The 15,363-nt window shown below is 33.9% G+C and overlaps 3 protein-coding genes and 1 long non-coding RNA gene across 5 annotated transcripts; 3 read left to right on the top strand and 1 right to left on the bottom strand.

Annotated features, from left to right (window-relative positions):
* Window positions 1-1,994: 1,994 nt before the first annotated feature.
* LOC100527748 (uncharacterized) lies at window positions 1,995-3,505 on the top strand. The gene is given in 3 exon segments (NM_001249881.2): window positions 1,995-2,373; window positions 2,460-2,521; window positions 3,216-3,505. Coding segments are annotated over 3 exon segments (528 nt in total). The 5' UTR covers window positions 1,995-2,040; the 3' UTR covers window positions 3,349-3,505.
* A 472-nt stretch (window positions 3,506-3,977) lies between these two features.
* Window positions 3,978-7,551, bottom strand: LOC100789390 (phosphoenolpyruvate carboxykinase (ATP) 2). 2 transcript variants are annotated; one of them, XM_014776934.2, is made up of 8 exons: window positions 7,226-7,551; window positions 6,775-6,875; window positions 6,313-6,611; window positions 6,025-6,198; window positions 5,852-5,917; window positions 5,494-5,672; window positions 5,239-5,408; window positions 3,978-5,157 (listed from the first exon to the last, which is right to left on the bottom strand). In XM_014776934.2, exons 2-8 carry the CDS (start codon window positions 6,783-6,785, stop codon window positions 4,956-4,958), a joined length of 1,101 nt encoding a protein of 366 aa, XP_014632420.2. In that variant the 5' UTR covers window positions 6,786-6,875; window positions 7,226-7,551; the 3' UTR covers window positions 3,978-4,955. The 2 variants fall into 2 exon arrangements, with proteins under 2 accessions (XP_014632420.2, XP_040872300.1); XM_041016366.1 differs by lacking the exon at window positions 5,852-5,917 and having other exon boundaries at window positions 7,226-7,549.
* On the top strand, window positions 5,482-6,034 carry LOC121175043 (uncharacterized). The gene is made up of 2 exons (XR_005891967.1): window positions 5,482-5,687; window positions 5,855-6,034. It is a non-coding gene; the product is annotated as an uncharacterized lncRNA (long non-coding RNA).
* Window positions 7,552-11,507: 3,956 nt separating the features above from the next.
* On the top strand, window positions 11,508-14,595 carry LOC100810957 (glutamyl-tRNA reductase 1, chloroplastic). Its single transcript, XM_003526474.5, has 3 exons — window positions 11,508-12,075; window positions 12,844-13,085; window positions 13,162-14,595. The coding sequence occupies exons 1-3, from the start codon at window positions 11,838-11,840 to the stop codon at window positions 14,290-14,292; spliced, it is 1,611 nt and encodes a 536-aa protein (XP_003526522.1). The 5' UTR covers window positions 11,508-11,837; the 3' UTR covers window positions 14,293-14,595.
* Window positions 14,596-15,363: the final 768 nt, after the last annotated feature.

Here is a 15,363-nt window from a genome sequence, read left to right on the forward strand (position 1 = left end):
TATGTATTGTAGACCTCTTGATACTGCGTTCATTCCTTATACATTAAAAATAACTATCCCTCCTTGTACATTAAAAGTAAGAATGACATAACAATTAATTAAATATCCTTGTAGCACGCCTAATGTATATGGAAATTGTCATATATCACTAATTGGTTAGAGCAAAATGAGATTATAGAAATTTTAGATAGTGTTGCAAACACTATGCAAAATAAAATAAAATATAACATACATCAAAAAATATATTACCAATAGATCAATATTGAACCATAAGAGCAACAAATACATTATTCATTTACACGGTTAATTTGTCTATTAAAACAAGAGAATGGAAGGAGAAGTAAAAGATTATTGTGAGTTTGAGTATGGATTAAAAGAACATACATCAATAATGGTTTATAATAATGGTGATTTTTCATGCTCGTAGCTTTCTTCAAACCCTCTTAAACACTCTTCAAATTGTCTCAACCATTCACCAAATTATATTCAACATCATAAAAATGAAAGTGATGATTATCTATTTAGTTTAGTTATAAAGTGATTAGCCTTTCAAAGAAACATGAAGGTAATTTCTCAATTAGGCGATGAATAAAAGTCTAATGAAAATTATGTGGCTTTCATAGTATAGTAAAATTAGGAGCCTCTTTATGTTTATTCTTGCATCTAGATCATGTCTCAAAGAGAGGGGACTTGGCCCAAGAACACTCAAGTGTGAAAAGTGTAATTTGTCCTCCTTTTTAGGTCCAGCATAAGTTATATAGTAATGTCATATTTGTGTTGATTGTTTGACATTCGAACCTATGAATCTTAAGCTGATTAATCCAATAAGAATATAATGATACAAAATCTCTCACTCTCAAGTGCATAAGCATAAAATTACTTGAAAATAATGACTATCAACATACTATGGGAGAGGTACATTGTAAAAAAAACAAATCCCATGAGTTGTTCATATTAATTTTAGCAGTTACTTTAAAAAAATTACAATGTGAGTTTGTGATGTTTTATTTTGATAGGAATCTCATTTCATTTTATTAGGCTCTTAGTTTCCTACAATTATGTAAAATATTTTAGCAGAATAGTACATATTAGAATTTGATTACAATTTTTATTTTATTTTTTATTTAGACACAAATATCCTTTCAAGTTTTTAGTTTTATATTTTTTTATTTCTTATTGAATAAAGGTTAGTTATATTTTTGTTAAAAATAAGAACTCTAATGGTATGTTTGATTGAGTTGAAAGAAAATTAAAAAAAAGCAAATAAGTATAATGAAGTTCCTTCAAACTTTTTCTTCTTTATTGATTTTTTTTATTCAAGCAAACATAAAACAAATGATAATTTCTTTGTCTTAAAACCATTTGTACTCCACTTTGAATACAAACTAACAAAGTTGTAAGAGAAAGGTTAGTAATATACTTATTCATACACACTCTTACCGGTTAACATATATTGAAGCTATAAAATTAGGAGAGAAAGTAATTAAATAAGATTTGAATTTTGTGATTACAAATTAATTTCAATTAACGAAAAAAATGCATATTTAAAAGAATGTGTTAGAGACGGTGACCAGCTTGTAATAGATTGGTCCACATTTTTAGATATTTTCTAATATTTTATCTTTATTTTAAATTAATTACCAATATTTTTAAAGAAAACTATTAATAGTTAAAATAACATTCATTATTAAATTTAAAATACAATTTATGTATTAAAAATACTTGTTACATATATTGATTACAATGTAAGTTATATGTTTATTTATTCTAAGTTTAAATCATACAAAATAAATGTTTATCTTGAACATGTACATTGAGAAGTAAAGTTGAAAAAACAAATTAAGAAAATAAGATATAGATCTATAAAGATATAAGATGATAATTTGTGTTTAGATAACACATAGGCACATAGCGTATATAATAAAACTGAAAAGCGAAATTACAATTATAGGCTAGTTTCCCGGAATAAAAGAGCGAACAAGGGAACAAGAATTGTTATTGTTGTTGTAAGGCAAGTGAGCGTAGGTTGGAAGCAGAGAGATGGAAGGTTGGGACCCGAATACGAAGTCGACGCTGACACAGATCCCTCTGCTGACGACGAAGGCGGGTCCACGAGACGGAGCGGCATGGACGCAGAGGCTTAAGGAAGAGTACAAGGCTCTGATAGCGTACACGCAGATGAACAAGTCCAACGACAACGATTGGTTCCGTATCTCCGCCGCCAATCCGGAAGGCACTCGCTGGACCGGTAAATGCTGGTACGTTCACAACCTCCTCAAGTACGAATTCGACCTCCAATTCGATGTCCCCGTCACTTACCCTTCCACCGCCCCCGAACTCGAACTCCCTCAATTGGATGGCAAAACCCAAAAGGTTCTTTTCTTCTTCTTCTTCCTTTTTTTTTTATATATATCTTTTATTTGATTACAACGTTTTTAATTGGTCCCTCTTTTTTACAGATGTATAGGGGTGGAAAGATCTGCTTGACTGTGCACTTCAAGCCTCTCTGGGCCAAAAATTGGTATGCTATTCTTCTGAACAAACTATAATAAATTGAGCTTGTTTGTGAATTGAGGAATGGGTTTTACACTAAACTAGAAGCATCGTTATGCTAGATTATTAGGGTTTGTTATGCCATTCTTTTTTATAATTTGTGGAAATAGTACCTTGCTCTGAATATGAAATTGGTGTACAATGGACCAAGAAGAACTAGGAACTAACGGGGGTTTCAATAATTAGAACGCTCAAGGTCCCAACAATAATCAACTGGGAACCTTAGTTAAATGATCTTATTGATCAATCAAGCTGGATAATATACATATATAGGGTATCTAAACGTATCCGTTCTGCATCACTACTTGAACATCTCAGGTTGTTGTTGCAGCTTGCAAGGGCACATTAAGATAGCTTAATATGACACATTAACACTTGATTTTACTGTAGCGGAATATTGAAGTGGAGCTTACTATTTCAATTTCAAGAGTGATGTTATAATGATGATTTGAGATTGCTTCATTTACTGTTGCAATCTCTTTTGTTTTGACTGCGCGACCTAACTATGTTTTAAAACTGCAAAATTCTTTATGAAGATAAAGGAACTACTTTTGGGGATCAAATGACATTAATTTTGTGATAGAAGATTTTAGTGAGCATCCTCTTAACGTTTTACTGAATTTAAATAATGATATGTTTTCGTGCCTGACATTCTTTTACAGCCCCAGATTTGGTATTGCACATGCACTTTGCTTAGGTCTTGCACCGTGGCTTGCAGCAGAGGTTCCCATCCTCGTTGATTCTGGTATGATCAAGCACAAAGATGACACCGCAACCACATCAACTGAATCTTAGTTAGCATGTCTTGCTAAAACTGTAGAAGTATAATTTTGTTACCTGATTGGTCAAAGGAAATAAAATGAGCTGTTTGACCACAAATTTACAGGATCTTCCTTATGTATCCGCAGATATTGACATACTCTGGCAAATTAATATATATTGCATATGCAACATGGCTGATGAATTAGTGATTTTGATCTAAGCTTGATTCTCAATCAAATTGTCGGTTAAAAAGGGTTTTCTCTTTTCTATCGATGATAAATTTATAGGCTAATAATGATGGATTGTTTGAAACTACCAGAAAGGACAACGCTTGTTTGGACTCTAGACATGATGGCAAGTACAAAGAAAATGAAGTTTGGGTAAACTTGGTCCAAGTTTTGCGTTTATCACCTTTATGACTAATATTATTCTTCCCGAATTTTATTCACTTGGATTTCTCTTCTTGCATCTGCCTTTGTTGGAAATTTTTTATTTTTCCATTGCTTACCAAGAACTATTCAACATACTCAAGTTTGTTATTTTGTATTATTCAGCAAACTTTTTGTCTTTAATTACTGCTTTTTTCTATAACCAAATTTTATTTTGGCAGTGAAGTTGTAGAGAGGTGTCTTAATGTTATGATTTGTAGGCAAAAAGTTTGATACCGCTTGAGATTAGCCTTGTCTAATTATTTGTTATAACTGCAATTCCTTGTTCAGAGACTTGATGAAAGGATTTTAAGGTCTGATACCAGCCACACAGCTTATTGGTAAACCCCGTATTGCTCTAATGAATTGTGTGAAATGAGAACATCCATTCGCCGTTAATATATTTTGGAGATGCATAATAGGATGTTCCCCTTGCATTCACCAAACCTACCACTGGGTTTTGCTCGGAACCAGTAGCCACTACTTGTGTTTGTGGTGGTTTTTGAAGAGTTAGTTTAGTAGCAGCGTTGATATGGAGTGAAAGGCTGAGATTATTTCTTGGCACAAATTTAAGACTTGTTCAATAGAATTTTTTTGCCGTTCTCCCGACTCCTTTGTATAACAGGGGTTTCCTTTGCTGTGGACAGTTAGCAATTTAATTAGTCCAGCCCTGAAAAACAAACGGACGTTCATAGATTAGAGAGCTGATAAGCTCTTGATTTGTTTAGTGAAAGTTGGAAGTTAATTTTCGATTTCTTTCTGTTGAGTCAGTCTTTTTTTTTCACCCTCAATTGACTATTAGACCGGTGCTGTGCTTTTATAGCTTTTTATTCTCTTTCTTCTGCTTTATTGTAAGCAATTTTAAGTTTGCCTTGAATCACATATTAGTACCGTTAGGGGGGATAACCATTCTTAAACGAGAGCGATTTCTTGTCGGTGATAGTGACAACTTAAAACTAGCAAGTATCCTTCTCGAGTTGATGAGGGGATAAATATTCTAAGGAAAAAGTAGGGACTGTAACCTGACAAGTCCGAAATTCTCAATCATTAAACACTGGCAAATTAACAGATTTACGTATTGTCGAACTTGTCAATAATAAGGGGATCGTCTTATAGTCAAGCAAGCTAAATACAGTGAAAACCTTTAAGTAGAAGTAATCACCAAATGCTTTTGAACTTCATTTTTGTTTCGCTAAATTGGAAGTGCTCTCATCAGAATATAGGACCAGCAGAGACAATCTCTTCAGTCAACTTTTGATCCCCTCCTATCTTGTAGGTCGTGAATCCATCAAAATTCTTCTTGAATAGGCTTGCTAGTTTCAAGAGTGTATCTTGGTAGGTCTTCTTGTCAGACTGAATAGCATCAATGATTTTCCTAGTATACGCTAACTTAATTCGATTGCCTAATCCATGACTGCCAATTTATAGGGAAGAAAAGTTAGTTTAAGCAAGAAGAAAAGTGCCATGCAGATACTTTTGTCTTAAAAGTCCACACCTTCCTCCTGACCAGCCAGTATTGACAAGCCATCCAGTAGCCCCGTGCTTCTGCATCTTTTCGGCCAGCATTGCTGCATATTTGGTAGGGGGCATCATTATAAATGCTGCCCCGAAACAAGCAGAGAATGTAGCCTGTGGTTCTTTTATACCATCCTCTGTCCCTGCAACCTGTTTCATGCATTAAATTAACTATCAAAATAACTAGAGGACGGTAATGAAGGTATGTAATAGAAATGAAAGATATCATAAGTACCAGGGCTGTGTAGCCACTGATGAAATGGTACATTGTTTGGGCCAAGTTCAGCTTGCTTACTGGGGGGAGCACCCCAAATGCATCACAAGCTAGTAGGATGACATTCTTTGCATGGGGAGCAACACACGGTATCTTAGCATTGGGTATGTACTCAATAGGATATGCTGCACGAGTGTTCTCTGCAAAATCGAAAGGTCCAAACTATTATTCAGCATGAATCCCAAATTTTTGGTATCAACATGTGCGGTTTTGAAAAGCATTAGTACTAGAGTCCATCTATAGGATTCAGCTTTTTTGTTTTTTGTTTTTGCTTCCTTTAACATACCCTACTTGATCACATTTATTTTATTATACTTGCCAGTCACAGATTTGTCCGAGAAATCTACCTCTCGGGTATGCTCGTCAAAAACAACATTTTCGAGTACTGCAAACAGAGGCAGGTAAAGTAATTCTGTTAGGTTGGGTGGCACCATAGGCATAGAGTGTTTACGTTATGAAGGATAACTATTTTGTTGAATAAAAGATTGTTACCTGTCCCAAATTTGATGGCATTCCAGATGTCTGGTTCTTTATCCTTTGAAAGATCAACACATTTTGCATAGCAACCTCCTTCAATATTTGACACCCCATTTTCACTCCAGCAATGCTCATCATCTCCAATTAAATACCGGTTCTGATAGGTAGAAAGAGTTGTCTTTCCAGTACCTACGAGGATTACAGTATTAAAGGTATTGATGAAAACTCAACAAGATAAAAAACATTGATAGTCAGGTAATGACTCCTCTATTTAAAGGTATTCATCTATTCATCTATCTGCACCTGATAATCCAAAAAAGAGTGCAACATCGCCATCTTTGCCCATATTGGACCCGGAATGCAGGGAGAGAATATAGCGCTTGGGCATGAGGTAGTGCATTAAACCAAAGAGACCTTTTTTCATTTCCCCAGCATATTGTGTGCCAAGGATGACCATTTCTTTCCTTGCAATGTTGATGTCAATACTAGTTGATGAAGTCATGTAGTGTGTGTAACGATTACAAGGGAACAGTCCTGCATTGTATATAGTGAAGTCTGGAGTTCCAAATTCCTCTAGCTCTTTAGGAGTGGGTCGGATGCACCTGTCAAATTTTTATTTTTTTTTATCTTGTATTAATCACACTTGTGTATCTAACTCTTTTAGCATTTTTAGTGCCTATTAAACTTGGTTCTGAAGAGTGTAGGAATTATCTGGTAATGCTCAAAGAATAGTGTAGAAGAGAGGTAATTTGCCTCGTTACTCACATATTGTGCATAAATAGGGAATGATAAGCTCTTGCAGATACTATTCGGACTTTGATTCTGTGTTCTGGATCCCAATTCAGAAATTGATCATTCACATAAACCTGAACTCACATGTCAGAAGTACAATCATTAGTTAACTAGTTATGTCAATCTTTCAAAAATTACTCCAACGAGAAAGGTTGGTGCATCCAATGATCCATTAAATACTAATAGCATCTTGGAAAATGGTAAATTTTGAAGAAAGTTTGGTTAGTGTCGGAACTCTGTTATTAGGCAGCATAGTTGTGAAACAATAAAGAATGAAGTTCTGTACCAGAGAATTAAATCCCGTTCAGATTTGTGACCCGACTTTCCTCATGGAACCAGCACACGACAACTTGGAAACACGCACTCCAGTATAAGTAAAAAACCGTTAATCTACGGGAGTGTGAATTAATTAATAATTAGGTACCTGATGGATTGGAGTTGCTGAGAGGGGTGCTGTCGTCGTGGCACACTTCGGAATCCGTTTGGATCATTGGCAACCCTCGACGCCCATTGTTAGATGTATTTCTCCTCAAACTCACACTACTATCTGATCCATTCTCTGTTATTCTCTCCATTTCTTGAGTTCTCAACGCTTAATGCAATGCAATTGTCATTCACCTTCGTGCCTACACTTTTATATGACACTAGGCTTCAGTTTACCCCCCCTCTGGTTCGCCTCCTCCGGTTAAGCTGACCATGGTTTAATTGATGTAAGTAATAATAAGTTAATTAAATGATATTTTGATAATTGATACTGAAAAATATCTAATTATTTTAAAAATTATATTTATAACTCATTAATTAATACGATAAAAATTTTAACATTAAAAGTGTATGAATATTAAACTCTTATAACAATTAATAAATAATTTTTCATGCATGAAAGAATAATGAATATTTGAATTATATATTTAACTCGTGTTAGAAAAAAAATTACACATAGCCGTTATGTTATTTAATTAAAAAAATAAAATAAAACTAAATCACATTAAATTTATCTAATGTTGGAAAATACAAATCAGTGTAATTATAGAAATAAATATTTACTGTAATTATAAAAAAAATTGCTGAAAATAAATATGTATGAGTTGAAACAAACACACTCTGTGTTTTTGTAAAAGAACAGGACGGCAAGAGAGAAATTTGGGGTGAGAATATAGTTGTGAACACCAATTAACCCATTTCTATTTTTCTCGGTGTCTATAGCATTTCTGACCCAATCTATAACTCCTGGTATTATATGTGGGCCCAGTCCAGGCCTCCTGGTAATTTACAAGGGCTCATCCCATAACTCTAACTTAGAGCTTCAAAGCCTGGTTCTCTTTGAACAGAACAAGAAAAAAAAAAACAAAAAAAAATGTGGCTAAACTAATCCAAAGTTCAGAACCCCCTCATTCCTTGCACAGTAATAGATCATCTCAGCCTCAACTCATGTCATGTTCCTTTTTTCCGTTTTTTGAAAAAAACAAAACACTATTATTTACCCTGCTCAGAGGACAAAATTATTAAATATTCTTGGACCACTGCAATTTCTATGTGAAACGTAATCAATCCTTTTTTCTTATTAATTTAAGAAATAAATTAATAACACCTAATTTCGTCTTATGTGAAGATTAATTGGATCTCATCAAGATCACATTGAGCAAAGTGAGCGTTTTAACATTTTTATTTTTTGCCAAAACTGCAGCTAATTTCACTGAAAATAACTATGTTAAAATTGTAATTCACAACTACAAAGTTCAGTTCAGTCATACAAAATAAAGAATGCTCAATTTGTGTTAGCAAAACAAGTTCATTTTTTTGGGCTCCAAAATCTCTTACCTTTCAAGTTTCAACTATATGCTTACCTGTCTATCTTCCAAACATTTGAAAAAGGCAATTTTCGCGTTTGAGACTCTACAATACTTCGATTAAAAATTAGGTTAAATTGTATTTTTGATGTCATTAGTTTTTCAAATTCATAATTTTTTCTCTTGTTAAATTTTAATTGTAATATTTGATCCCCTAATTTTATAAATTGGTGATTTTGATCTTCCTAATAAATTATTAACAAAGAATTATAATTAATTGAGTTATTAAGTTAATTATAAATTAATCAAAATTATTAATTATTAAAAAATTGAATAAAAAATTATTAATCATAATTTTCTACAACACTTTGTTATTACTCTTATATGCAAACACCTCTTATATCTTCACTATCACACGTGATTCCATTGATATTAACGTCGCATTAGGATTAGTAGTCTTTTATTAATTTTTGTTAAATAATTAATAAATTTAATTTAATTTATAATTAATTTAATATCTCTGATAATCATAATTATTAGTTAATAATTTATAGGAGAACTAAAATTATAAATTTATAAAATTAAAGAATTAAATGTTACAATTAAAAATTAAAAAGACTAAAACTATAGATTTAAAATATTAGGATGACCAAAAATTACGGGCAAACTATGTTGACAATAGCCTGTACTCTGTAACTTCGTGATGATAATTTCTTTAAAAATGTAACCATGCTGGCAGAAAAATTTGCAACAATTATAAGCAAAACTAAGGATCTCAACATGAATTAACTGTAAAAGGGCTAAGCAGCTTTGTGCCTTTATTTTATTTTATAATTATAATACTTAAAAACTATGAATTGCTATACCAAATTCTAGGTCGCGCATAGTTGGCTACACAGCGCGCACGCTAAGATCAAATGTCTTTTGGAAACCATGGGCCATGAGGAGTTAACAATGAGGGCCCGAGAAGTAGGCAGAAAGCTGAACATAAATGGAAAGAAGGTAATTTCAAGCAAAAGACTTACCAATTAATTCAACACAATTCCTAATCATAATCATAATTTGATGCAAAAAAATGAGAATCATGGAGCATTAGTCAGGTCCTTAGAAAGACATGTGTAGAGGCATATCTCATCAGCTTGTGTACAGCAGACATAAATGCTTAATTCATAAGGCTGAAGGACAAAAGAACGATGGTATTATATACAGATGTTAGGCTTTGATAGACCTTAGCAGCCATTGGACTGATATCAAGGCAAGACTGTCGTTACTATATACAGATGTTGGGCTTTGATAGCCTATGGCAGTCGTTGGACTAATATTTCTGAATCAACTTGACAACTTGCTTGGTAATGAAACTCTGCTACTCCATGGTTGCCCATTTTCCCATTTATTTTCTTTATTATATCTTCTTCATCCTAAAAATGGAAACTTATTGTTGGTCTTGACAATTGAAGATGATCACTCCAAGCAATATGTTTTTAGTTACTTCTTACCAAACGTTTTAGGTGGCTTCAAATCAAAATTAAAGTCTTGGATTCCTTATTTAATATCTTGAATTCCAATTTTGTAGATGAACAAAAATATGATGGGAGAAACACCTACTATTGGTTAACTAGATTTCTGATAAAAATTAATCATGGATAAAATTAGTAAATACTTTATAATCCACAACAATAATATGGTGACTAAAAAAATAAAATTAAAGTGGTGTATGTTTTCAATAATTTGATAAAATTCAAAAGAAAAAGATATTATGAGTCAAATATTGTAAAAAAGAAATTATAATTTTTTTTATTAATATTAAATTTATTGATTTAACTATTGGTTTATGTGTTATTATCATCATGATTATATATATAAAATTTGACACAATTTTAACTTTAACTCATTATCGGTTAAAATAATTTAATTGGGTCGTAAGAAAAATATCTTCAACTTTATCTATATAAAATAACTTCATTCCAATTTTAGTTAAAGCATTTTTAGTTTAAATTTAATCAAAGTATCTTTGGTTCAACCTTGTCACAACATCTTCCACTTATCATTGGTTAAGATATCTTTAGTTTAATCATGATTAGGGCATTTGTGGTTTGAACTTAATTAGAGATTTTTAGCTTGATCTTACCTAGAATATCTTAGTTCATATTCATCTCGGATTATCTTTAACGCATGGATCTTATATCTTTTTTTTGGCCTTGTTGAGTTTTTTTTTTACGTTAAATTTTTGCTTTTTTGGACCTCTTTTACCTCGGATCACATAGGTTAGGGCCTGGTAAGAGTTGAGTTTCCCATTTTGACAGCTTATACTCACGCACACTTGGGAAGACAACACAGGGATATTTTGGACTAACACATGTTTTAGCTAAACCCAACCCAAGTTCAATTTTCACGTACATCTTTTTGCATGTAAGAAAAATCTTTTAAGACCTAGGCTCTGTTTGGAAGAGCTTATAACCAACTTATTTGGACTCAGATTATAAGTGTTTGTTAAAGGGTTTGGAAAAAGCTTACAAGATATCTTACCACAGCTCCATTAGATGTTTTTAGCTTATTTTCATAAACTTTTCAAAAATAGCTTATAAGAGTAGTTTATGCAAAGTTTATGAAAAAATCTACACTCGAATCCAACCAGAGAAAAAATATATAAAGCAGGTGTATTTTTTTTTTTCATTTCTTTCCTCCAATTACATATTTTTTCTCTCATTTCTTCACCGATCACTCAAATGAATATAAACAAAATTTACTATCTCTTTGATCCATATATATATATATATTTCAATTTTTACTTTTAGTTTCTAATCACGTAAGAATATCTATGATACAAAAACTCAATGACCTGTCATATGATCAACTGTTTTTAAAAAATGAAGAATTAAAACACAGTTTACCCAAAAAGATTAAATGCGTTTTTTTTTCCAATTATGAAGACAATAAAGAGATGAGAGAGAAGCGAGGAGGAGAAGGAGTGTGGATAAAGCATGTGCAGCACCCGCCAATAAGAACTCAGAAATCTCTCGTTATACACAACACATACCCTTTTTCGAATCAACGCCACCCGCCCAAAGACCAAACTGAGTCCGAGAGAGAGAGAGAGAGAAGGAGGGTCAACATTTCACAACTCAATTTTGCAATTTCCCCTTTCCTTTTTCTACTGCCCCTCCTCTCCCTCCCTCTCTCGTTTAACATCTTCCATTCCCTTCCTCTCTCTGTGTATTCTAGGGTTAGGGTTCTTCTGACTCCACAATGGCCGTTTCAACCACTTTCTCCGCTCCCAAATTGGAGGCCCTATTCCTCAAATGCTCTTCCTCCTCTTCCTCACCATCGCCTTCAAGGGCATCATTCACCACTTTTCCCCGCCAAAACAGAAGAACCCTCATTCAGAGAGGGTTTATTCGCTGCGACGCTCTGGCCTCTGATGCATCATCGGTTGCTCCAAATAATGCCACCGCTCTTGAGCAGCTCAAGATTTCTGCAGCTGATAGTAAGTCCTCTTCCATTTTCTCTCTTTGCCTTCAACATTTGGTCAATTGGGTACCTCCATTTCCCCATCAATGCGAATTTTGTCCCCGTAATTTTATATTCTTTCTTTGTTGAATTAAACTTTTCCTTATGGTTCTGGTGTAAATAACTTTAAGCACGGGCATTAGTCTTTGGACTGCAGAGAATTTCTTCACATACTTAACTCTGGAGTTATTGGGCGATCGCACTGTTTAATCTAAACGTTGAATACTTTTCAAGGCTTGAAATGTTAGAAGCTTGCAGCTTTACCTGGCATCATATTATTACTATTTAATTAGTATGCAAGCTATTCCTTTGTATTTAAAGGTTCAAGTTTTGCACCTTAACGTTTTCTTTCTTTCTTTCTTTCTTTTTTAATTTTTTGTCGCTGATGGTTTGCTTCACTCCAGGAGATCTATTCTTGTTTCAAACTTGTTTGCAGTTTTCATTTACTGGTCATTTCTGATTATGTTGTTAAAAAGATTAACAAAGAAAAAAAAAAGAAGGAAATGAAGTTTGAAGGTTCAATTGTTTGGGCTTTTTGTGCTTCATGACCACAATTATGAATCTAAACTGTAGTCTATAGATTTGTAGCTTTCAGGAACTGTGGCAAGGTCCTGAAGGATATTTATACCCTAGGAAATAAACAAAGGCAGGACTACATGGCTTTCTTTGGTTGATTTGTGCTGATTAATTATCTGAAACTTTCTAGTTGCAGCTTCTAAATAATTCATGCAATTAACTTTAACAGGATATACAAAGGAAAGGAGCAGCATTATTGTCATTGGGCTCAGTGTGCACACTGCACCTGTGGAAATGCGTGAAAAACTTGCCATTCCAGAAGCCGAATGGCCAAGAGCTATTGCAGAGCTGTGTAGTCTTAATCATATTGAAGAAGCAGCTATTCTGAGCACCTGCAACCGAATGGAGATATATGTTGTTGCCCTGTCCCAACATCGTGGTGTCAAAGAAGTCATGGAATGGATGTCAAAAGTAAGCGTTGAGTTTCTTTCACAGATGGTATTTGTAGTGCATGGCTAAATATTTAAAATGCTGTCCTTTTTCACAGACAAGTTCCATCCATGTTTCAGAGCTTAGCCAGCACCGGTTTTTACTTTACAACAATGATGCCACGCAGCATCTTTTTGAAGTATCAGCAGGTCTTGACTCTCTTGTTTTGGGGGAAGGTCAAATTCTTGCTCAGGTTAAGCAAGTTGTCAAAGTGGGACAAGGAGTTAGTGGCTTTGGAAGAAACATTAGTGGGCTATTCAAGCATGCAATTACTGTTGGGAAAAGGGTTAGAACTGAGACTAATATTGCTTCTGGGGCAGTTTCTGTTAGCTCAGCTGCCGTTGAGTTGGCCTATATGAAGCTACTTGAAGCCTCACATGATAATGCAAGGATGTTGGTTGTTGGGGCTGGCAAGATGGGAAAGCTTGTGATCAAACATTTGGTGGCAAAAAGTTGCAAAAAGATGGTGGTTGTCAATAGAACTGAGGAGAGAGTTGCTGCAATACGTGAAGAACTGAAGGATATTGAGATTATCTACAAACCTCTTTCAGAAATGCTCACCTGTGCTGGCGAAGCAGATGTAGTTTTCACCAGTACTGCTTCAGAAAGCCCATTATTCTTGAAACATCATGTCAAGGACCTTCCTCCTGCAAATCAAGATGTTGGAGGCCGTCGCTTTTTCATTGATATCTCTGTTCCCCGGAATGTGGGTTCATGTGTCTCAGACCTTGAGTCTGTGCGAGTATACAATGTCGATGACCTTAAAGAGGTTGTGGCTGCCAATAAAGAGGATCGTCTAAGAAAAGCAATGGAAGCACAGGCAATCATTGCTGAAGAATCTAAGCAATTTGAAGCTTGGAGGGACTCGCTGGAAACTGTTCCTACTATTAAGAAATTGAGGGCTTATGCTGAAAGAATCAGGCTTGCTGAGCTTGAGAAGTGCTTAGGTAAGATGGGTGATGATATACCAAAGAAAACACGGAGAGCTGTGGATGATCTTAGTCGGGGTATAGTTAACAAGTTGCTTCATGGTCCAATGCAACATTTAAGGTGTGATGGGAACGACAGCCGGACTCTTAGTGAGACACTGGAGAACATGCATGCTTTGAATAGGATGTTCAACCTTGAGACGGAAATATCTGTTTTGGAGGAGAAGATTCGAGCAAAGGTCGAACAAAACCAGAAATGAAATCTAACCCCAATTTCATTGATCATACTGATTTATTTTCTCCTTTAGAATAAGAGGAAACATCCTCACCTTTTAGGATTAATGATCCTGTAATATTTAGTTGCATAGTTGAAACAGCTGAAGTCTCCATGAGGTCGGTCCCTGTGTCTGCTTGGCCTAACTCGTTTGTGTTTTTTGGGTCATCCTTCTTCAATGTGTTCTTCCGCATCCATCTGTCTTTGTATTATAAAAAATGAAATGTTTTGGTGAGCTTTGTGTTTACATCGAATAATATTGTTATAAGATTGTCCCCATATCGGGAAATTAATTGTAAGTACCGAGTTTCTAATTTCTGCAATAGAGACAAGATTGGTGAGCTGTGTATTTGCATCGAAGGGAATTCTTTATTCATAGCTGCGATTGCTCACTTTTTAAGTGTTTTTGATTTCGTAAACCATGTATTTGGAATCAATCTCTAGTTTATCTACAAGCATGATTCTCGGGGTGCTGCTTTCTGGTGTTGTACACGGTTAGAATAGCAAACCCGACTTTAATGAGGGATTAAGGGTGGCCCTGCCAGCAATTTCTAGCTAAAGTAATGAAATCACAAAAGTTTGTTAAAGTGGGAGGAGATACATTAAAATAAAAAGAAACTCGTGTGAAAAAGCTAGAGAAAAAATTACTCCAGCAATTCAGCGTGGCAGCTAATTCACTTCAGAACTCCAGTGATGAAAAAGAGCTTCAAAAAGTATTATTAAAGAATGTGTTAATATTCTTTTTTTATGAATATTCCTTTCCTTTTTATTTGTCTATTTGAAAGTAAATTTTCTTTTTATTCATGTATGTATTTACTGTTAAGACAACATTATCGTATATCATCAATTTTTAAATGTTTTATACATGTATCTTAAATGAAAGAGAAATAATAATTAGAGGAAATATTGGAGTAATAAATTACGGAAAAATTAATTAATAAGAGATAATAAAAAAAATAGAACACAAATAATTTTGATATAAATAAAGATATTAATTATATTTTTCAATTTGTGTTATTACCTTAAAGGACAATAGAAAAAGAACAAGAATAGTATA

This window comes from Glycine max, chromosome 6, assembly GCF_000004515.6.
Source record: "Glycine max cultivar Williams 82 chromosome 6, Glycine_max_v4.0, whole genome shotgun sequence".
Classification (NCBI taxonomy): Eukaryota; Viridiplantae; Streptophyta; class Magnoliopsida; order Fabales; family Fabaceae; genus Glycine; species Glycine max.

Coding starts and splice junctions, on each gene's coding strand:
- LOC100810957 (XM_003526474.5), top strand. CDS start 11,838: ATGGCCGTTTCAACCACTTTCTCCGCTCCCAAATTGGAGGCCCTATTC. Junction 12,076..12,843: donor CAAGATTTCTGCAGCTGATA/GTAAGTCCTCTT, acceptor TAACTTTAACAG/GATATACAAAGGAAAGGAGC. Junction 13,086..13,161: donor TCATGGAATGGATGTCAAAA/GTAAGCGTTGAG, acceptor CCTTTTTCACAG/ACAAGTTCCATCCATGTTTC.
- LOC100789390 (XM_014776934.2), bottom strand. Junction 5,918..6,024: donor TGCCATCAAATTTGGGACAG/GTAACAATCTTT, acceptor CTCTGTTTGCAG/TACTCGAAAATGTTGTTTTT. Junction 5,158..5,238: donor ACTGGCTGGTCAGGAGGAAG/GTGTGGACTTTT, acceptor ATAAATTGGCAG/TCATGGATTAGGCAATCGAA.